This window comes from Apis mellifera, linkage group LG14 (genome assembly GCF_003254395.2).
Source record: "Apis mellifera strain DH4 linkage group LG14, Amel_HAv3.1, whole genome shotgun sequence".
Classification (NCBI taxonomy): Eukaryota; Metazoa; Arthropoda; class Insecta; order Hymenoptera; family Apidae; genus Apis; species Apis mellifera.
Genome location: NC_037651.1, coordinates 4996480 through 5018830, shown reverse-complemented (window position 1 = coordinate 5018830; position 22351 = coordinate 4996480). Strand labels below are relative to the sequence as shown.

Genomic DNA, 22351 nt, shown 5'->3' with positions numbered 1-22351 from the left:
TAATTTTTCGAATCTTATTTTTGACATCAATATAATTTCCGTGATGTTTCATATTATATATTTATATTATGCGAGGCATTTTTATATTAAGGAATATACAAGAATAAATATTTATTTACAGAAATATGTACACAGCGCGAACCTGCTATGATCTTTCGTAAACAACTCATTAGTTTATCTGTTATTTTACAATAAAATGACTAATCTCATTTATATACAAATATAATGCTCCAATTATATATTTTTACTTTAAAGGGAATATCTCAATATGTTTTTATTATTTATATATATATTTATATATTTATAAATATAATAATATTATATTAATTTTTATCTTATTATATATAACAAATTAATTTTATTTTATATCTTTTTTCTTTATTTTTATTTCTTTTTTATACTTTTTTAAAGTTTTATATTTTTAAAAAAATAATATTTAAATATTTAATAATATATTTAGTTACTAAAAGAAATTATATCAGTACAATATGTTATAAATATTTCGTCATTATCATAAATCATTTCTCAGTAATCATAATTAATATCATAAAAACCGTCATTAATATTTTCCACAATTTTCTATAGATCTTTATTTATAAATTTCTATTAAAATGTATTATTATAATATTATAATTATTGTAAGAATTGTATATCATTTTAATCTTTTCTTCTATTTACTAATACTATATAAATTAAATAAATTTTGATAAAAACGAAAGAAGAAATAAGAAAAAATGAAAGAAATGAAAAAAATATTCTTCATAATTTTAGAAATATGTATAAAAAAAATAGAATATCAAAATTCATAGAATATTTAAGAAACTTTTATTCTAGGACTTCAATATGAAAAGATTTATAGTACGAGATTTATATTTACACGAATGATATCTAAAAATAGGTCGTTACTCGGCGACTGGTACGCGACAGCAGCATGGGGCATCATTCTTGATAAGTTCTGATAAAAGTTAATAAAAGCGATTTAAATAGACACTCTTGAGGATCCACCAAGATAGTTGAATTTCGAGTCCACCCGTATAAGTGTTCACTTTTAAATTTAATTTATTAACATTTATACATTGAAAGATTCTATCAACATTATTTTTATACGGATAAATGTCGCAATTCTTTGACATTTTTGATTTATTAATATTTGAATATCATATTAATCTTATTATGATAATACTGTATGTTATATTAATAGTATTATACTATACTATATTAATACTGTTATAATGTAATATGATTAGTAATTTTTTTTTATATATTGTTAATAAGAATAATGAAAACATATTATCTACCTTTATATATTTCTTTATTCCTATCGTGTAGTCTTCGAATTTTACTAAATGTAAAAAATTTTTTTAAAATTGCTTTGCTTTTAGATGTTTGCAAATAGATTATACGTGTTCGTAAATTTAGTACCCGTAGTAGTGATCCTAGTGCCAGTAGCAGAAGTAGTACGATCGGATGTGTTTCAGTATGGCCAAAAGGGACAGACAGTGACAGAAATGCACCAATATTGTGGTCGAACTTTGTCAAGTACATTACAAATAATGTGCGGTAGTGTTTATAATTCTCGATTTAAAAAAAGTAATCAAGGTAAGTAAATATCAATATATTGATAAAAATTTTAAATTATTCCAAAAATTATTTATTAAAAAAACAAAAAAAAGTACTAGAATTATAGTTGGTATTATTGATTGATACAAAATGGAGGAAAGTTATAAGAATTTAAATATTTTCAATTCAATATCACATTCTTCTTATTTATTTGATCTCAAATGTTTAAGAAATCAATTTTTTTCCAGAAATGGAGATGGATGATTATATGGCATTTTATGGTTACGATCTATATCCTTATAAATCTATTAAAAATGCGAAAAAAATGATACGATTTCGAAGAAACTCTAAAGGAATTCATGAAGAATGTTGCCTAAAATCTTGCACGACAGAGGAGTTGCGCTCCTATTGCGGTGCCCGTTAATGAGGGAATTTTTTTAAAATTTTAAACATAAATTTAAGAAAATATTTCCTATTTTTTTCCTATTTACTGGTTATATAATTTTTAACAATTTATGATATATTTTCAATAATTTTATTTTTCATTCATGTAACAATTCAGTAAAATCAAAATTACGAATATTTTGTAAATGTTTTATTTTGTTTTTTTTAAATTATTATTTTAAATTAATAATTTATTTAATTCCATGTTATAAAAAAATTAATAAGTCTATTTTTAATTGTTATATCTTATTTTACAATATAAGATATGTATAAATTCATATCAAATCACTTTGTTATAAGAAATCGGAAAATATGTGAAAATGAATTTAATATATATAATTTAAATATATATTATATATGTATATATTATGTATATGCATATATTATGCATATTATTAATTATAAGAGATTTTAATTAGTGTGATAATATTTTTTATTAAGAAGCACATGATGAAAGTTTCATAATAATTCATAATAATTGTTAGCTTCAACTGCAACTGGTTCAAATGACGAAAGTTAAAATTTATTGTAAAGTATGATCTCATTTGTACTTAACCATATATTATGTAAGACAAATTCAATATTATTCATTAAAAATATTTACATACACATATATACTTACCAATATACTTTTTTTAAAGATGTATATTTAAAAAATATCTATTAATAGGTTAGTTTTTGAAAATTTAATTTTATACTATACATGCGCATAAATAATTTACTGTACTTATCAAAAAATAAAAAATATAAAAAACGAATGATTATAAATTTTAATTTAATAAAAAATTGAATTTTAATTATGTGTTTTATGTATGTTATAATTAGGTTATATATATATAATTAAGAAAAATATAAGAAAAATAAAAATAGTAAAAACTAAATTTCTGCATATAATTTTATAATTGTATATATATTAAAAATAAAAATATAATTTATTAAGTTTTAATATATTTTCAAAATTTTTAATTACATATTAAATATATATTAACATATTGAAATTATATTAATTATTTCATGCACAAGAATTTTTTATATCAAATTTAACATTTTTACAGATGAAAGATTTTGTGAATTTTAACTTGTATAAATATTTAGCAAATAATGGAGATAGAAGAAATTTATAGCCTTACAATTTTTCCACCAGTAATATCCAAATTCGCAGTTCAATGGTCTATGGATAATAATATTTCTATTCTTACTGAAAAAGGAATTCATATATTCGTAAGTTTAATTTAATGAAGTTAATAATACATCTAAAATTAATAATAAATTTAATTATTATTTTATGTAGGAATTGATACCTTCTCCAATATCTCCTTCTTCAACTATAAAATTCTCTAGATCTTTTATTTATACACCTTCAACATTTCCAACAGAAATTATATCTAACAGAATAGAATCCAAAATTTGGAATATGCATCGTGAAGAACTTTATTCATTTATAATTGAGGAAAGTATGACTCCAAAATTATCTAATGTAAAAGAAATGGTACCAAAAATAATTGATTTAGCATGGTCACCAAAAGATTTAATACATCCAAGCAAGTGTCTTATTGCTATTTTAACTTCAGCAGGTGCTGTTATAATTGCATGTAAAATTTGTAGAGATTGGTATCCTGTATATGATTTATCTTCTCTACGTTATAGTATTATAGAACAAGAAATTAATGAAGAATTAGAAGAAAATAAAAATAACTCAGCTTCATTTGAAACATTCAAAATCTACATGAAAGCATTACAAGCTTCTTGTTTCACTTGGAGCAAATTTTTTGCAGATTTTGCATATTTTGTTGTTGCATATCTTAATGGAGATATAATTATTTATAAGATCCTAAAGATATTTGATTATAATGAAATACTTAATCCTAAAATTGTAGGAATAATAAGATTAAATGAATCTGTAAAAATGAATGTTTTAAATTGGATTACAATTAATACAAAGAAACATTTAATTATTATTGGATATTTTGATGGACGTATTCATGGACTTAATATTGAAGAGCATGATGGAAATTTTGAACTAATGTTCATTGAAAAATATTATGATTATACTGATCGTATTGCTATTAGTGCTATAAAAATATTTCCTCAAAGTGATTTAAATATAAATGTTCTTATTGCAAAAGGATATTATTTATTTTTATTATGCTTTAAAGAAAATGGTACATTAAGAAGTATGCAACATTTACAATTAGAAGGTTTTATGATTTCAGGTAAAATAAAAATGTTTTATTATATAAAAAATATAATATTATATAAAAGAATTATTTTTAGGAATGATTTGTATAAGTACAAACTGTGCATTGATCACAACAGAAAACGGTTCTATGTTTGCAATTGATATAAAAGAAAATCAGTTATTAAAAACAAAAGTAAATAATAAATTATCACAAGTTCATGTTCGATGTCTAGGTCTTGCACATTCTCCAAGTTCTGTAATTTTTATAAATATAACTAGTCCTAGCACTATGTACGATCATTTAGTAATAAAGGAACCAACCAAAATATATATGTTTTGTTTAAAGAATAAAAATTGGAATCCATTATTTATTTTGAATCAAAGTAAACATGAAAAATTTGAGCAATTGTGGGATTGTTTAGAAGCGATTAGAATAAAAGCAACAAAAGTATCAGACTTATCATTAATATTACCAAAAATTCCATCTAATTTGGAATTTTTATCTTTGCATGAATTACGAATAGTAATGTGGACATCTGTGATAATGGAAATTTGTGAAAAGAGGAAAATCATTCAAGGAATGAATAATATTGCTGGAGAAATATCAGAAGCTCAACCTTTAATTTTTATTCATACTGCATGCAATTATCTTATACATCTTGAAAGTAAATCTTCTCTAATAGAACACCAAAAAATTTCCATGAATTTATTAAGAATGTATTTAGAAGTATATTTGGCTGGAGAAGAAAATAAGAAAGTAACTCCACTTTCCAAGCGTATTAGAGATGTTTTAAAAAAAATATCTCAATTCAATTTAAATAATATCGAGACTTGCAATCTATGTGGTGAAATGATAAATGATCTTTCCTGGAAAATTAGTAAATGTTCACAAGGTCATATATTACCTAGATGTGCTATTACTCTTTTACAAGTAACTGTAGTGCCATACAAAACATGTCCAATATGTGGTTTAATTTTTCATCCATGTTTGGATCAAGAATTTAAAGAAACGAGATGTCCTTTTTGTGATGTACCTGCACTTGAAGAAAACCGAATGTTGAATTCTAAATATTATATTCCAAAGGAAAAAAGTTTGTCTAGATTACATAATTATATCCTAGAAGATCAAGAAATGGAAATAGTTACTGAGGAATCTTAATACAAATTTAAAATGTTTTTTAATAAATGATGTAATCAATAATATAATGTGTAAAATATTATATATGTATATTTCTTATTATAATCTTATATATTTATTTATTATTAAATAATGTATTTTTAAGAATATAAATAATAAAAGTGATGTATGCCAAAAAAGATCATATTTTAAAAATCTTAATAAAATTGATAAATGTGAAAATTGTAGAATTATTTTACATTTGATATACTTAAACATAGTTACAGGTTCTATCCCCAGAGGTCAGTAATATCGGGTGAACCATATTTATCTCAGTGAATTATTATATTCTTAAATGTGAGTTTTTTCATTAATTATATGCTTTTTTATTATTTTAAATATAATAATTGATATCAATTGACATATTTTATAGAAAATTAAAATTAAAAAATTCTTTTTGAATTAATTGATTTAATAGATATTCTAATACGTAAAACACAATGCAATACAAACATATAAATATAAAACTACAAAAATAAAGTATTTATTAAAGTTTAACATATCAAATATTGGAACATTAAGCTTATTTTTATCTTAATTAATATGTAAAGGTAATAGCAATCATGCACTCATTTGCAAAATAAACAAGTTACAATTTAATTTTTGATATAATAAATTATAATTTGACAAAAATAATAGCAATTTGTTATTATTATATTTAATTCATTAAAAATATTTTATTGATTAGATAGTATTTAAAACAAAAATTTGATAATATTATATATAATAAAAGATAATAGATAAATATATAACATTATAAATTATATATATATATTTTTACATGAATATATATAATTAATACATCAATAAAAGATCTTACACAATATTATTTTTTTAAGTTACTATTATTTTAATTTAATTAATTTTATAATTAGTTGTTTAGATATAATTAAAAAATAAAAAATATATTTTTTTTTTCTCTTTATCATTGCTATATATATAATATTATTATAATCAATATTGTTATATGATGATATTTTTACACAGAAAAAATTAAAATAATTTGAGTAATTAACAGAATAATAAATAATAGAAGAAAAATAGTAATGATAATAATGTTTATAAAAATTTATTTATTAATTTATAAATATGAAACTATAAATATTTTCAGAAATATAAGTGAAAACTTAAATGGTATTTTTGAACTTTATAATTTGAAAATGAAAATATTTTACATTTAATTCAAAGTCTTTTCAAAAATTATTTTATCAATCACTATGTTTCCTTCTTTCAAGTAAGTATACATAATAAAGAAAATAAATCTAATAAGCTGATTTTTTAAAATTTTATTATAGAAATAAATATTTGAAAGAAATTTTATTTAATTAATTATATAATGGATTGATTTGTATTGGAAAGTTAAAAAGAAAAATTAAGAACAAAATTAAAGAAATTTATATAAGTTAATTATATTATATTAATAATTTATTAATTTATGTTTTTAGGAAAAATACTAGAAAGAAATATTCACAAACATCTGAGATAAAATATCCTTCAATATCTATGAAACAGAGATTTGCAAAAGTAAAGAAATTGCAAAATTCAATGAAGTCATTATGTGACAATGATTCCAGTTCTCTTGAAGATGTACGACCTTTTTTTCTTAAATCTAATTCATGTAAGTTAAATGCAAAAAATTTGTTTATAGAAGAAAATTAGAAGAAATATTCAAAATCAATATTCAAAAATATTGCTTTAAAATTTTTAGGTGACAATTCAGTTGATAAATCATCTGATGAAGATAATCTTAATGAATCAAAAGATGGAAAAAAACCTACATTCTATACAATTACTACAGATGAAAGTGAAAATGATTATCAAAAAACAGATAAAACACTTTCAAAAATTAACAAGCATAAAAACAATGTAAAAGATAAGAAAATAAATTATGATAATATAAAAAAAAAAAATAATAAGAATGAAAAAAACAATGATTCAGAAGATGACATTTATGAAAAACATACTAATAAAAAGGAAAAAAAACATTTAACATTAAAGTCAAAACAACATTTCATCAATTTTCATAGAGAAGATTCTAGTTCTGGTAAAGAATTCCAAAAATCAAAAATTTCCCGTACTGGTTTGAATATCACAAAAAAATTAACTCAAGCTAAAAAAGACAGTATAATTTCTATTGAATCAGATTTAGAAAATATAATAGAGTCAGAAAAAAAGTTTGAAATTAGCAAAGAACAAAGTTTACAGTTAAAATTTCATGTTGTTAAAATTTTTAATAAATTTAAGGAAGCTTGTTCAGAATATGAATTACAAATGGAACATGTTAAATGCAAATACTTTAAAAAAGAATTAATATACCAGAAATCAGTAAGTAATGTTATACAAAAAACAAAAAACGTGATCAATAATCTTAAAACAGAACTTGATGCACAAGAAAAAGAATTAATAAATTTTTATGAAGAGTGGAATAAAAAATGTAAAGTACAAAATTTAAATCACGAAGATAATCTTTTAAAAAATGAAATTGAAATTACAAAAAAGATAGAGGATAAAGAAGAATCAGATACATCAAAAAGTAGTTCAAATGTGGAAAGTATAGTTTCTGAATGTGATAATGAAGAAATATTTTCTGATACTGAAACAAATATTATGAAAATAAACATTGATAACAATAGAGAAAATGAAGATACAATAATTGCAAAATTTTCAGAAAAATCAACAAATGACAGTGAAAACAGTAATCGTATTATATCTCCTATCTTAGGTAATAATAAAAAAGGAAATAGAATTTGTGCAGATGATGATTTAAAAATAATTGATGAAAATAAAAGAAAATTTAAAGAATTTAACATATCTTCAAATGAAGACATAATAAATGAATCTGTAGATGATATATTTAAAGAAAGTATAATTGAAAATACAGATGATGTAAATTTAAAAGATGAACATGAAAATGAAAAAAATTTAAAATCAAAAGAAAATGAAGAAAATAATGATAATAAAAATGAAAATTCTTTGAGAAATGATGAATTGAATGTAGAAGTTAAAAATAAAAATACAATTGAAGTTAAAAATATAAAATCTAAATCAATTACTTCTGAAAAAAATTCAGAATCTGTTGAAAAAGAAGAAAGTAACATTTCAGATGAAGTTGATGATGAAGAACAAGCAAAAAGAGCAATGCTAGAATCAGATTCAGAAACACCTACAAATGAAGAATCATTGGTTGAAAAATTTACTAAACAATCTAGTACAAGTGATAGTTTTGAAGAAAAAGATATATTACAAACGAAAAAAATTAAATTTGATAAAAAAAAAGGAAAAAATAAGATATCAAATAATACCAATTGTAAAAATAATTCATCAGACGAAGATGAAATTATTAAAGAAGAAGCTTGTGCTAAGAATACATTACTTGAATCAAATTCAGATGATTCTACAAATCCTTATGACATAAAAAAAAATTCAAATAAAAAATGTGATTCTAATGATGATAGTGAAAAATTAAATTCTGATAATGATATTGTTTTAAAACAAACTAAAAACAAAAATAAAGATTCTATAAAAGACGATTCTAAACAACAAATATTTAAAATAAACTATATTGGATCAGATAGAAAATTAAAAATGCTTTCTGAAGTTATTATTGAAAGATTACCGGAAAATATTCTTAAAAAACATAAAAACGCATTACAGAAATCACGACAATATTTAGAAAGTAAAGAATTTAAAAGGTATAAAATGAATAAATTATTTTTCATTCATTTTTAATAAAATTTATTATTTTTACAGTTTAATTGATTTGGATAGATTACAAAAAGATTATAAAAATAATATTGATATAACACGAAGTTCCTTACCTAGAAATATGATAAAACATAAAACAAAGGAAAAGGAAGATTCTTTATTAGATCATTTAAAGAATGTGAAAGATGACGAATTTATTGAAAATACAAGTAAAAAATCTAATATGGAAAATAATAATTCAATTGCAAAAACATATGGTAGTTTTCAAACTAATAAAGAATTAATAATGGAAGCAGATGCAGCTACAAAGAAAATACTTTTATATTCTTCTGATTCTGATATTGGTAAATATTAGATTAGTTTTTCTTAAACATAGAATTAAAAATTGTTTTTTTGTTTAATATGCACATTAATTTTTTATATAAAATTTAATATAATTAAAAATTATATTAAATAATTAAATAATATTTTAATTCAGGTGAACAAAAAATTACTTTTGAAAATAGTGAAAATGAAATAAAATCAGAAAGTAGTTCAAAAAAATCAAATCAGAAAACCGAAAAAAAGAATGGTGATAAGGTAACATTTAAAATAAATAAATAATAATACAATAAATAATATAAATTTATTATTTATATTAAAATATTAATTAATTTGATAGGAAAATGATGAAGAATGGAAGAAAAACAAATGGAGACGAAATAAATTATTAACAATGAAATTTTCTTCTGATTCAGACTCTGATATTACAAGAGCAAAATGGAATAAAAAACAAGAAGAATTATCAGAAAAAGTGGAAGAAACTCATGTGTGAGTTACTTAAAATAAAATTGTTAGAATATAAATTAGTAATAAAATATTATATGAATTATAATTTTTTTTAATAGTGAAAATTTAGCTATCAAAAACAAAATTATGAAACGTGAAAGAAGAAATCGTAGAAAAATTATAGATTCTGATTCAGATATACAACTTTTAAATTCTGATACAAATATTAAATCTTCTGTCACATCAGAAGATAATAAATCTTCAGATAGTGATACTTCAGTAGGAAAGTCAAAAAAAATGCGTAAACGTAAAACATATAAGTCATCTGATACAGATTCCTCATTTACAGAAAAAAGGTATATATGTTATAATTATTAATTTTAAAAAGAATATAGTAAAAATTTTAAACTACTAATTATTCTTGTAATAATAAATAGTTTCTATAAAAATTAAATTTATTATATTGAAAAAAATTTTATATTGATTTATGATAAATAAATATATATATATATATATATATATATATATATATATATTTTGATGAATAACTTTTTATATTGATTTATATATTTATTTAGATCTAAACCAAAGAGGAAACGTATTAAAAACATGTCCAGTGATAGTGACAGCGATAACGATCAAATTATAAACTCTCAAGGAACACCTGGAAAGAAAGGTCGGAAAAATATTCGAAAAGTAATGAAAGATAAGCAAGTTACAGATGATACTAAACAAGCTGCTAAAGAAGAGGAAGAAAGACTTAAACGTATCGCTGAAAGACAAAAATTAGTGCGTATTTTTACATAATTAATTTTTTTATTGTATCAGAATTAAAAGTGATCATTTTTTTTATTCTTTAATATAGTATAATGAAATGTATGAAGTAAGATTGGCTGGAGAAGAAAAAGTAGATAAACTAATATTGGATTTTAATCCTGAAACAAAAGAAGAATTGATAACTGTTCATAAAGATCTAGTGAAACGTTTGAAACCTCATCAAGCCAAGGGAATAAAATTCATGTGGGATGCATGTTTTGAATCACTGGAAAGAATAAACTGTTCTCCTGGATCTGGATGTATAATTGCACATTGTATGGGATTAGGAAAAAGTCTTCAAGTAATCGCGCTGGCGCATACGCTTTTAACACATGAAAAATCTGGTGTTAAAACAATTATGATCGTTTGTCCTTTAAGCACAGTACTTAATTGGCTCAATGAATTTAAGTATTGGTTAAACGATATAGAAAATGATATCGAAATTTATGAAATGACTAAGTGAGTTTTATACAAATAAAATAATTAGTAAATAAATAATTACATAATGTTTATTCATTAATAAATTTGTTAAAGATTAAAGAAAAATATAGAACGGAAATTTCAATTAGAAAGTTGGCAAAGAACTGGTGGTATACTTCTTATTGGTTATGAAATGTTTAGAAATCTCACTGGTACAAATAATAGAATGAGAAAAAATATGAAAGAAGCAATTTTACGATATTTAATAGATCCTGGTCCAGATATGATAGTTTGTGACGAAGGTCATTTACTAAAAAACGAAGATACTGCACTTAGTAAATCCATAAAACGAATTAGAACATTACGGAGAATTGTACTTACAGGAACACCACTCCAAAACAATTTGATAGAATGTAATAATTAATCTTTTGAATAATAAGTATTTATATAAATAATTTAACATCTATTTAATTAAATGTTTTTATAATAGATAATAAAATAAAAATTAACTAATATATTTCAGATCATTGTATGGTACAATTTGTAAAGCCAAATCTTTTAGGTACAAAGAGAGAATTTTTAAATAGATTTGCAAATCCAATAACTAATGGTCAATTCGATGATTCTACTGAATACGACGTTAAAATAATGAAAAAGCGTGCATATGTTTTGCATAAGATGTTAAAGGGTTGTGTACAAAGATTTGATTATTCTGTATTAACACCATTTTTACCACCAAAACAAGAATATGTAATTTTTGTTAGTTTAACAGAAGTGCAAATTAATATGTATAAATATTATTTGGATAATTTTGCAAGGTACTCGAATTGATTTTGAAATTGAACTTCATCAAAATTTAATATATATTTTTTATTTCAGGCGAATGCGTAATGCCAATGGATCTCTTTTCGCCGATTTTCAAGCATTACAAAGAATATGGACGCATCCTATAGTTTTACAATTGAATGCAGAAAAAATAGAAAAAATGAATGAAAAGAGATTAGATTCCAGTGATTCTGAAGGTTCTTTGCGAGATTTTATTAATGATAGAGAAACAGATTCTACAAGTAGTAATACAAGTACCTCTGATGAAGATGATGAGGTAAAAAGTATTGACTACAATGTTGTAGGAAAAAATACAAGACGTAATTCAAAAAATAATAAATCTGGTAAGATTTTGTTTGTATTAAAATATGTAATATGTAAAAATATATATATATTGTAATTTTATATCTAGAAATTGAAATAGTTCCAAAATCTGAGGAATTTGAAAAAAAAGAAGAAGAGTGGTGGTCACAATTTGTTCAACCTGAACATTTTGAAGATATGAGAATTTCTTCTAAATTGATACTTCTTTTTGGAATTTTGAAAGAATGTGAACAAATTGGAGATAAAGTGTATGTATATTTATTATCTATTATTATCTATATGTCCATTATATCATGAAAAAATAATTTATATATCATTTTCAAATAATTTTTAATGATTTTAGATTGGTGTTTTCACAATCATTGTATTCATTAACTCTAATTGAACAGTTTCTTGAGAAAATTGATAATGCAACACAAAACGGTATAAATTCAGACTATATTGATGGACATACTGGAAGTTGGTCATTGGGTTTAGATTATTTTCGATTGGATGGTCAAACATCTGCAGAAAATAGAAATATATGGTGCAAAATATTTAATGAACCATCAAATACAAGAGCAAGATTATTTTTAATCTCGACTAGAGCAGGTGGATTAGGAATTAATTTAACCGCTGCTAATCGTGTTATTATTTTTGATGCAAGTTGGAATCCTTCACATGATGTTCAAAGTATATTTCGTATATATAGGTATATATTTAAAAATTTATTTTAATTTATTTAAAAAATTAAATAAAATTTTATAATTATTAAGACGTACTTTTTTATATAGATTTGGTCAGAAGAAACCATGTTATGTTTATCGGTTTCTAGCAGCTGGAACAATGGAAGAGAAGATTTATAATCGGCAAGTAACAAAACTATCGCTTTCTTGCAGAGTTGTTGACGAGCAACAAATTGAACGTCATTATAGCAATCATGATTTAAGCGAACTATATTCATTTGAACCAAACATAAATAATGGAAAAAAACCAACTTTAAATTTACCAAAAGATAGATTATTAGCAGAAATATTTTTGGTATATAAAAATTTTGTGGAAAATTATCATGAACATGATTCTCTTTTGGAAAATAAAGTAATTTGTTATATTATATTATAATATATATTTATATTTATTAAAATAAGTTTTCTTTACGAATTTACTTTAAATATAGGCAGAAGAAGAATTGAATGAAGAAGAAAGAAAACAAGCTTGGTTAGAATATGAAGAAGAAAAGAAAGGAAAGCCAATGCCATCATATTCAGCAATTCCAACAATCTTAAATATTAATCAATATAATGCAATATTAAATCAATACAATGTACCATCGACATTTAATATTAATACAGATTATGAAAAACTTCGGGAACTTCTTCAAAAAGATGTTAGAATATTTGTAGAATATTAATTTTATTTTAGTAATTTAAATATTTTATTTATATCTGTTAACTTATTACAGTCATTTATTTTACAGTATCCTAATACAACACCAGAAACTCAACAAATGATGACTAATCGTGTATTGGCAGATATGTATACTTATTGGGAACGACAAGCTTATCAAAATTCTGCAAATCGAATAATCAATCAGGTAATTTCTTAAATTTTTATTGATAATATTTATAAGACATGTTTTTCTTTATCGATTTTTTTAACCGAGGATTTGTGAACATTAGAATCCAAATATAAATCCAATACAAGTAAGAACTCAGGTACCCAATTTGTCCCTGATGTCTTATGTAATGCAGAATACAAATCAAAATCTAACCAATCAACCAAATGATTATAGGACATCTGATATTAGATCTGATGATGATGTTGTAGAGGTAATATATTTATATATTTATATAATTAATATACATTAATGATATGTATAGAATGTTAATATATTTATAAAATACTTTTGTAGAATTGATTTTAAAATTAATTAGAATCCAAACAAAAACAAAAATTAATATATACAAAAATATTAGTTAAAACTTATTTATTAAGTTATAAACAATTGAAGCTTGTATTAGATGAAGTGAGATAATGGCATGATGGAGATATTATAATATATACTTTATAATATATACTTCAACCAGTATTTTTGTATAATAATTTATGTACTTTGTTTTTTCTCTAAAATCGATTAAAGCTAGCTAATCACAAATCATTAAAATATTACACTATACTACACTACACTACACTATATTACATTACATTACATTATATTATATTATATACTATACTATACTACACCACACACTCCATTCCACACTACGCTACACTACACTACTCCCCCCCCCACAGAGAGAGAGAGAGAGAGATGTACAATTTCTTTATAATTTCAGGTTACTTCAAGTACAGTAAATAATAAAAATAAAAACCAAGAAGAATAAATAAGTCAAAAGATGTGAAAAATATTATTAAAAAGTTTAATATTAAATAGATTAATATTTTTAATTAATTAAACTTAAAATTTTATATTATTTTTTATAGTATAGAACTATTTCGATATTTTGTTTTCTACTCAATTATACTTTCATTTAGATTTTTAATATTTTATATTTGTGTTATATTACGTCAATTTTGATGTAATATAATATATAATGTTATTGTTACTAAAAAGCTTAAATATTAAATACTAATTAGTATTTGAATAATAATTGTATTGGATATATTATTTTTTATTTAATATATTTTTTTGAATTTAAATTGTATATTCATAAAAATATTATAAGTATATAAATCTTTTATATATATATATATATATGTATATGCTACACTTATATATGTGCTTACAAAAGACTTTTATATCAACTTAGATTATTATAGAATATTAATAGAATGTATAATTTATTTATTATAACATTAATTTAAAGATAAATTTACATTAGAGAAGTAAATTACATATTGCTTTCAATTATCTATAAACATGACAAAACTTATTTTATTTAAGATCACAAATGTATGTAAAGTATTATAATAATAAATTAATTAATTAAATATAAATATAATTTAAAGATAATATATAGATTTATTTGATAAAATATTTTTCCAACCATGTTGCAATAAAAACTTTAATTTTTTTTTTAATTTAACATATTTTTGAAAAGCCGCTACATTACGATTTTCACCTTCGTCATTATTGTGATTATACAATTCCTCTGCAATAATATCATTCCAATCTGGTAATTTAGTTTCAGATTTAAATGATAACCAAGCTGTATAACGATATTTATTTGTTCTTATCGTATATCCCATTGCTTTAATCTCTTTTAAACGTGGTTCATCGCTATTTGGATGTATTGAAGGTTTAATGCTTGGCCTTGGATATTGTCCAAATGCTGCTTCTTTCCATAATATTGACTATAAATTATTGAATATATATTTCAATATATAGCAATTTCAATAATTATCTATTATTGAATTATCTATTATATTATCTATTATAAAGTCAGAAATTGAACTTAAATTTATTGTACCTTCTTTCTTAAAGCAGCTTGTATAAGTGGCATAAAAGATATTCCTTCACTGCAAGTAATTTCCATTGTTTCATTTGAACAAATAGGTATTGAAATATTTGCTAAATCTGCAATTGTTGGAAAAATATCAACTAATTCTACTATTGAATTTATAAATAATGGATTCTTTTCTAATGAATTATTTGCTTTCTCTTTTGATCTTTTATAAGTAAGTCCAGGTATTGATATTATTAATGGTACTCTTAAAGCAACATCATAATTACTGTATTTTGCCCATTCTGTATGCTCTCCTAATGACCATCCTATACAAATATTGATTAGTAATTCAAGAAATATAAAAATTTTAACTATTATTTTGACTCACCATGATCAGACATTAATATGATAGTAGTATTTTTTCGAATTGATAAAACTTCCAATTGATTTATTAATTTACCAATTAAATCATCAATATATGTTACAGATGCATAATATGATTGAATAATTAATTTAGCAAAGCTTTCTAAAAATTAAAAAGGGATCATATCAGTATATTGTAAGAATAAAAATTAATTTTCATACATTACTTAAATTGTACTTGGTATTTTTTTCCATGGAAATTTAAGATTCAAAGCAGCAACATCTTTCCTTTTTCTTAAATCATTCCATGGATTATAAGCTATGCTACTAACATTTTTTGACCATTTGTATGGTTGGGGTACTTTAAATTTTTGCAAAGGATGATATTCTACAAAATTCATTCAAAATGATTTCTTTAATTAAAAATCTTATAATTATTATAACATAGTGATAATATTGAACTATACTTAAATATTTTTTAGGATATTTGAATGGTATATGTGGTTTTTGAAATCCAACTGCTAAAAAAAAAGGATTTCCTGCTTGGTTAGATAAAAAATATTTAGCTTCTTTTAATATTTCTATATCTGGCAATGTTTTATTTGGCATTGACAAAACTTTAACTGGACATATCTAAAAACATGAAAAAAAAATTATTATATATTAATATTTTTTTCAATTTTAAAACTTTTTTTTAAATAGTAATTCATCATATTAAATATTACAAGATTTTGTGCTGGTAGTATTTGCATATTTGTTTGACATATTGGAGCATCTTTATATCTTTCTGTGAATGGATGAAAAGGAGTTTCTGACCATGAATAAGGATTATCATCAGAATTGTTTGAACTAATTCCTATAAAATATATAATAAAAATGATGTAAAAAAATTCATATTGGAACATTTTATTTAAAAAAAAAAAAAAAAAGAAACAAGACACCTGGATGAAAAACTTTTCCTATGGATTTAGTAATAAATCCATTATTTTTGAAATGTTGCGGCAACGTTGTAAAATTACCAATATCTTTCCGCCAATAACTATAAAAATCATAAAGATGAAGTGTATCTGGTCTTCGACTCGTTAAAAATGAATTCCTACTTGGTGCACACAGTGCTTGCTAAAAAAATTTATATATTCTCTATTTATTATTTATATTTTTTTTTATTTAATACAATATATGTAAATTTCGCATGTTTTAAAACATTTTTTTATGCTAACCTGAGCAAATGCTTGAGAAAAAATGGCAGCTTCTGTTGCTAAATGATCTATATTCGGTGTGTACGCTTTGGTATCGCCGTAACATCCTAAAGCAGTTCTTAAGTCATCAACGATAATTAAAAGAAAATTTTGTTTTTGGGCCGCGCACCAAGCAATTAAATTTATAAAATATAACATAAAAAACATTGTTTATTATATCAATATAATTATAGCACTATGAAGAACAATTCTATTTAAATTAAGATTAAATAGTGTTATAGATAAAATAGCATCTCAGAGAAATAATACTATATAAGTAATATTATTCAATATATTTCTGCGTAAAAAAATTAAAAAAATAAAATATTTCATATATTAATAGTATTTGTAAAATAAAATTTTTATATATTTTTTTTATGCAGAAATAATTATGTATTTTATATTTAATGAATTTTCTGATTCTACTTACTATTGCACTTTATTTTTCAATGTACAGACATATAAATGAAAATGCTATGTATGTATGCTTATATATCTACAATATCTATTATAACTATAACATGATCTAATATAAATTACATCAAAATTATACAATAATACAAAATAGTAAAAAATATGGAAAGTATGGAAAAAGTTTTAATATCAATACATGCACAAATTATTGCAATGAATTTTTTTCTTGTTTTTCCAGAACTTTATTCTTACATTTGCCATAATGTTGGTATTATAATCTATGAAATTTTTGCATTTATGTATTATATTGATTGAATATTGAATTTTAACTTTTTAAATTTAAATTTAAGAGTTGCTTTTCATATTATCTTTTTAAATATTGCAAAATTAATTTAATATTTTCTTTGAATAGTAGAATCATTATAATTTTTTTATTAAAATAATAATAAAATATATTTAAAAACATGAATATATTAATTCTCTTATAAAGAAAATTATTTTTCTTAATTTCTTTCATTACATATTTTAAACAAGTATTGCTTTTTGAAATAAGTATTTAAGAAATAAGTATTAAATCACAAAATTGTTAGTTATTTCTAAATATTAATACAAATCTGAATATTTGTTTATTATAATATTATAAAGTATGAAACTTGTTGTATGGTTTTTACAATGAAATAATTGAAAACCATAGAGAAATAACTCTGATAATCTTCAAGTTATCTCTCTATTTCAGTCTTACAGTCTTTGTGACTGTAACTTTAAATCAAAGATTTGAGTAATTAACAAGGGCCAATAATAAAAACATAATAAAAAGTGACTAGGCAAAAAGACAAAAAATAAAAAATAGGACATTTTCTGTTTGTAAAAAGAATTCAAAACAATAATTTATTTCATAATTTGAATATTTTTGGCCCTAGTAAAGTACTCTGATTCATCACTACAATTATTTATCCTCACATTTATAATATCAATTTATTTTGAAGTCAATCCCTTGCTTCCTTCTTAACAACTGATAATGATCTTTGATCATCAGTACTTATCGTACAGTCATTTACATTAATATTATTCTTTGCTTTAAAATCAGTCTTAAAATTTGCTTGCAAATTAGTAGTATCATCTTTAAATATTTCAGTATAATGAAAACTACTCCCAGTCTTTGTATTTGTGCTATTAATATTATTACCAGTACCATTTGAATGTACTTCAGTAAAGTGTTTATACAACATTACTGTTGTACTAAATTCTGTTTCACATCCAGGAATTTTGCAACTGAAATATGTTCTGTTTTAATCATTTATCAAAATAGTTTTTAATAACAAATTCAAAAATATTAAAATTAATATATATATATTAATATTAATGTAATATAGATAATATATTTATTTGATTGCTCTTATAGTATTAATTATGATTTCTAAACAATTGATTCTATTATATATAACTTACCGAAATATTTCACTATTTTTACTTCCTTGTATTATTGATAGTTTTGAATTAGCATGATTATCCTGATAATGTTTCCATAGACCAGTTACATTACTCACTTGAGCTCCACATCCAGGAATCTTGCATCTAAATAATATACAATAAATTTAAATAAAAAAATTAATTTTTTATAAAATAATCTAAGATAAAAAGATACAATAAAAATTAAAATTTAAAAAAAAATTTAAAAAAAAAATTAAATTACATATAATAAATTTTATAAAATTCAAGATTGAAATACAAATATCTATCATTACAAAGTGAATTACAAAAATAAATTTTTCTAATCAGACTATTTAATGATAGAGTTCATTTTTATCATGAATTAAAATTAAAATCAGATTTTTTTTATGTACACAATTATACATATAATTAATGAATTAATTTTGTCTGAATAATTCATAATAATTAATATAATATAATAATAGATTATCATATAATATTATTATATCATATCATATTATATATAATAATATTTATATTGGTTATAATAGAGACATTATATATATATATATATATTAATATTACCTGCATATATATATGCAGATAATATTATGTAATAATAGCATATATAATCATAATATTAGTTATTATAATATAATATAATATAATATAGTTATTATTATGTTAATTCATGTTGTTTCAATAGTTTATGTTGATTTCATTAATCAAATATACATTTTTTCTTAAGAAGTTTTGGATAAAACAACTTAGATTTAGATATCTTATTTCTTGTGATTCAATATATTATACTTGTGACATATATATATACACATAAAAATAAAAAAATATAATTTTTTTTATAAAATATTATTCTTTTACACTTACAAGAAAAAACTAACTGTTGAAGCTTTCCCTTGTTTTAATTTTAATATTGATTTATTAGAATTTGAACTAATTGAACTATTATTGGTTGCTATTTTATGACTATCTTGATGATGACGATAATGGGATATGTATTTGTATTTTCTCCCACAGCCATTAACAGCACATTTGTAAATTTCTTGTTTATACCTAGACATGCGTTGTTTTTTTGGAGTATATTCTTCATCATCTGAGCAATTACTATTTGTTTCTATAGTATTTTCTTCAGTTTTCGGAATATCGCGATCAAGTTCATTTCTAACAATTCTTTCTAAATTATCTAGTTCAATCCTATGTTCTTGATTTCTTGAATTCATATTACATATTTCATTTTTTGTATTTTTTGTAATGGTAATATCACCATTTACATAAATTAAACTATTTTTTTCTTGGGAATGTTCAGTTTGTAATTCTGAGCTTTTATTTGTATTATTCTCATATTTGGATAGAAAATTTTCTGTATTTAGAATTAAATTCTCATTCATAGGAAATGTATTAGTTTCATTTAAAGATTCATTAGTGGAAGAATAATCTTTTGAACTATCATTTGCAACATTCTGATCATGGGAAACTTCATTTTTTTGTACATTATCATTTCTGAGAAAATTTCGCTCATTATCATCATATTGACATATTTTTATTCCAAAAGTTTCATTTGCTCTTTTTTCATAACATTCTTCTGTGCTTTGTACATTTTCTTCATCTATTGCATTTTCAGGATCTTCAAAGCATATTACTTCTGGTTCAGTTGGTAATGATGGTGGTTGTCTATGACAGTTTTCGATATGTTCTTCAAGATTGATACTAGTTGTATGTAAAGATCCACAATTTGTATATGGACATATAAATACATTTGTTTCATTATTATGCCATTCTTGATAATGGCGCCACATACTTCCTGGATCAGATAATTCTTCTCCACATCCTGGTTCTCGACAGCTATAAATTTAATTATTAGTTATATATTGTAATATTATTATTATATTGCAAAATAAAATTAAAATATTCTTAGTATTACATATTTTGTAATTTTATAAATTTTTTTTTAGTAAAGCTAACTTACATAAACCTAATTTTTAAAGCTTCAAGAGCTTCATGTGTTTTATATTCATCTTGATTCGTAAATGTCTTACCACAACCTCGTTGTTTGCAAGTATATATTTCCTAAAAATATAATTTAAATAATATATATTTTACAAATAAATATATAATTTTTATTTGCATAATTTTTACCAAAAATTTTGTAAAATACTGATAGATAAATTGATTAAAAATACTAATCAAATATTTCACTTACATTCAAATTGCATCTATTTTTTTGTTTTATTTTTCATTTAAACATTATTTTTTGTCATTAAAAAACTAATTAAACATATGTCATAATAAGTTAATAAATATATATAACATGATAACATATCGCTGAGCGATTTGTTTTGAGTTAAAGGTCATTGAACTCATTAAATGGCTCCAGTTTTTACCTTTTTGGGGGCTATTTCCTCAATGGTACGATTTCTAGACACAAATCTAATGACGCTAACTTCAGCAGGTCTATCTGTGCATGTATCTGTACCCTGGCCCATTTTGGCCAATTTGTAAGAAAAATGATGAATAATGACCCGTTTCAATGCTCACATAACCTGCATTCACCAACAAGAATTCAAAAGGGAATTTTTCTTGCACCTTGAATGAAAGTTCCAAATACACGATCATTTCTACAAATAAGATACTTTATTGAGCTACTTACCAACAAAGTGCACTCCCATTCGTGCCGAAATGTCTTTTTTTTTCATCTCATATTATACTATTGCCAATAATACCAATCATTTGTTGTCATTTCAATATACTCAAGCTACTTCATCGTAAATACGTATTCATCATAGTCTTCTCGTCCACCATTATTATAAGTTTTATCTCATATATAGTTGAGAATCACTGTAGTAGATGCACCTTTCGATGTTTATTCCATCTATTTTATATCAATTCAAGTTAATATATCGATAATAATATCGATAATATATCGATAATAATATCGATAATATATCAATAATATTCGATAAACATTTATCGATTTTTTAAATATTTTTATTGTTTTAAATTGTATAATGTAATATGAACATTTTTTAAATTTTCAATCAAAAATTTAAATATTTTTAGTTGATAATTTATTTTTAACATCATATTATTCATAAATTTTTAATTTTTTATAATAAATTATCAATGAATTCTTATAATGTTAATATCGAAAAAAAATTAATTGATACAAATTTAAAAAAGTAAATTCAAATAAAAATTATTTATAATTATCTACTATTATTATTACTATTATAATAATAATGCGCGT

The 22351-nt window shown here is 22.0% G+C and overlaps 5 protein-coding genes and 1 long non-coding RNA gene across 15 annotated transcripts; 3 read left to right on the top strand and 3 right to left on the bottom strand.

The window, feature by feature from the left end:
- Positions 1-802: 802 nt before the first annotated feature.
- On the bottom strand, positions 803-1440 carry LOC113219235. Its single transcript, XR_003306079.1, has 2 exons — positions 1299-1440; positions 803-955 (listed from the first exon to the last, which is right to left on the bottom strand). It is a non-coding gene; the product is annotated as an uncharacterized LOC113219235 (long non-coding RNA).
- ILP-2 (insulin-like peptide 2) lies at positions 889-2617 on the top strand. 4 transcript variants are annotated; one of them, XM_026444890.1, is made up of 3 exons: positions 889-964; positions 1383-1599; positions 1809-2617. In XM_026444890.1, exons 2-3 carry the CDS (start codon positions 1383-1385, stop codon positions 1982-1984), a joined length of 393 nt encoding a protein of 130 aa, XP_026300675.1. In that variant the 5' UTR covers positions 889-964; the 3' UTR covers positions 1985-2617.
- On the top strand, positions 2433-5403 carry LOC724646. 2 transcript variants are annotated; one of them, XM_006560216.3, is made up of 5 exons: positions 2433-2570; positions 2646-2674; positions 3060-3225; positions 3296-4217; positions 4279-5403. In XM_006560216.3, the coding sequence occupies exons 3-5, from the start codon at positions 3106-3108 to the stop codon at positions 5340-5342; spliced, it is 2106 nt and encodes a 701-aa protein (XP_006560279.2). In that variant the 5' UTR covers positions 2433-2570; positions 2646-2674; positions 3060-3105; the 3' UTR covers positions 5343-5403. The 2 variants fall into 2 exon arrangements, with proteins under 2 accessions (XP_006560279.2, XP_001120537.3); XM_001120537.5 differs by lacking the exon at positions 2646-2674.
- Positions 5404-5571: 168 nt separating this feature from the next.
- Positions 5572-14595, top strand: LOC724593 (transcriptional regulator ATRX homolog). 3 transcript variants are annotated; one of them, XM_026445170.1, is made up of 19 exons: positions 5572-5657; positions 6806-6978; positions 7069-9052; positions 9111-9409; positions 9544-9644; positions 9727-9875; positions 9953-10189; positions 10412-10622; positions 10699-11108; positions 11184-11482; positions 11593-11887; positions 11949-12238; positions 12307-12466; positions 12562-12909; positions 12992-13295; positions 13375-13584; positions 13675-13791; positions 13877-14026; positions 14534-14595. In XM_026445170.1, coding segments are annotated over exons 1-19 (5787 nt in total). In that variant the 5' UTR covers positions 5572-5655; the 3' UTR covers positions 14582-14595. The 3 variants fall into 3 exon arrangements, with proteins under 3 accessions (XP_026300955.1, XP_026300956.1, XP_026300954.1); XM_026445171.1 differs by lacking the exon at positions 5572-5657 and adding an exon at positions 5782-5911; XM_026445169.1 differs by lacking the exon at positions 5572-5657 and adding an exon at positions 6472-6594.
- A 430-nt stretch (positions 14596-15025) lies between these two features.
- On the bottom strand, positions 15026-17681 carry LOC724550 (iduronate 2-sulfatase). 3 transcript variants are annotated; one of them, XM_026445168.1, is made up of 9 exons: positions 17675-17681; positions 17227-17312; positions 16948-17125; positions 16732-16862; positions 16474-16639; positions 16245-16394; positions 16032-16169; positions 15668-15969; positions 15026-15551 (listed from the first exon to the last, which is right to left on the bottom strand). In XM_026445168.1, the coding sequence occupies exons 4-9, from the start codon at positions 16756-16758 to the stop codon at positions 15201-15203; spliced, it is 1134 nt and encodes a 377-aa protein (XP_026300953.1). In that variant the 5' UTR covers positions 16759-16862; positions 16948-17125; positions 17227-17312; positions 17675-17681; the 3' UTR covers positions 15026-15200. The 3 variants fall into 3 exon arrangements, with proteins under 3 accessions (XP_026300953.1, XP_001120439.3, XP_006560275.1); XM_001120439.5 differs by lacking the exon at positions 17675-17681 and having other exon boundaries at positions 17227-17427; XM_006560212.3 differs by lacking the exon at positions 17675-17681 and having other exon boundaries at positions 17026-17125; positions 17227-17427.
- A 560-nt stretch (positions 17682-18241) lies between these two features.
- On the bottom strand, positions 18242-21972 carry LOC100578406 (asparagine-rich zinc finger protein AZF1). 2 transcript variants are annotated; one of them, XM_006560215.3, is made up of 6 exons: positions 21755-21968; positions 21489-21647; positions 21074-21174; positions 19975-20949; positions 19108-19233; positions 18242-18930 (listed from the first exon to the last, which is right to left on the bottom strand). In XM_006560215.3, the coding sequence occupies exons 2-6, from the start codon at positions 21588-21590 to the stop codon at positions 18645-18647; spliced, it is 1590 nt and encodes a 529-aa protein (XP_006560278.2). In that variant the 5' UTR covers positions 21591-21647; positions 21755-21968; the 3' UTR covers positions 18242-18644. The 2 variants fall into 2 exon arrangements, with proteins under 2 accessions (XP_006560278.2, XP_003249665.2); XM_003249617.3 differs by having other exon boundaries at positions 18243-18930; positions 21489-21690; positions 21755-21972.
- Between the last annotated feature and the right edge of the window lie 379 nt (positions 21973-22351).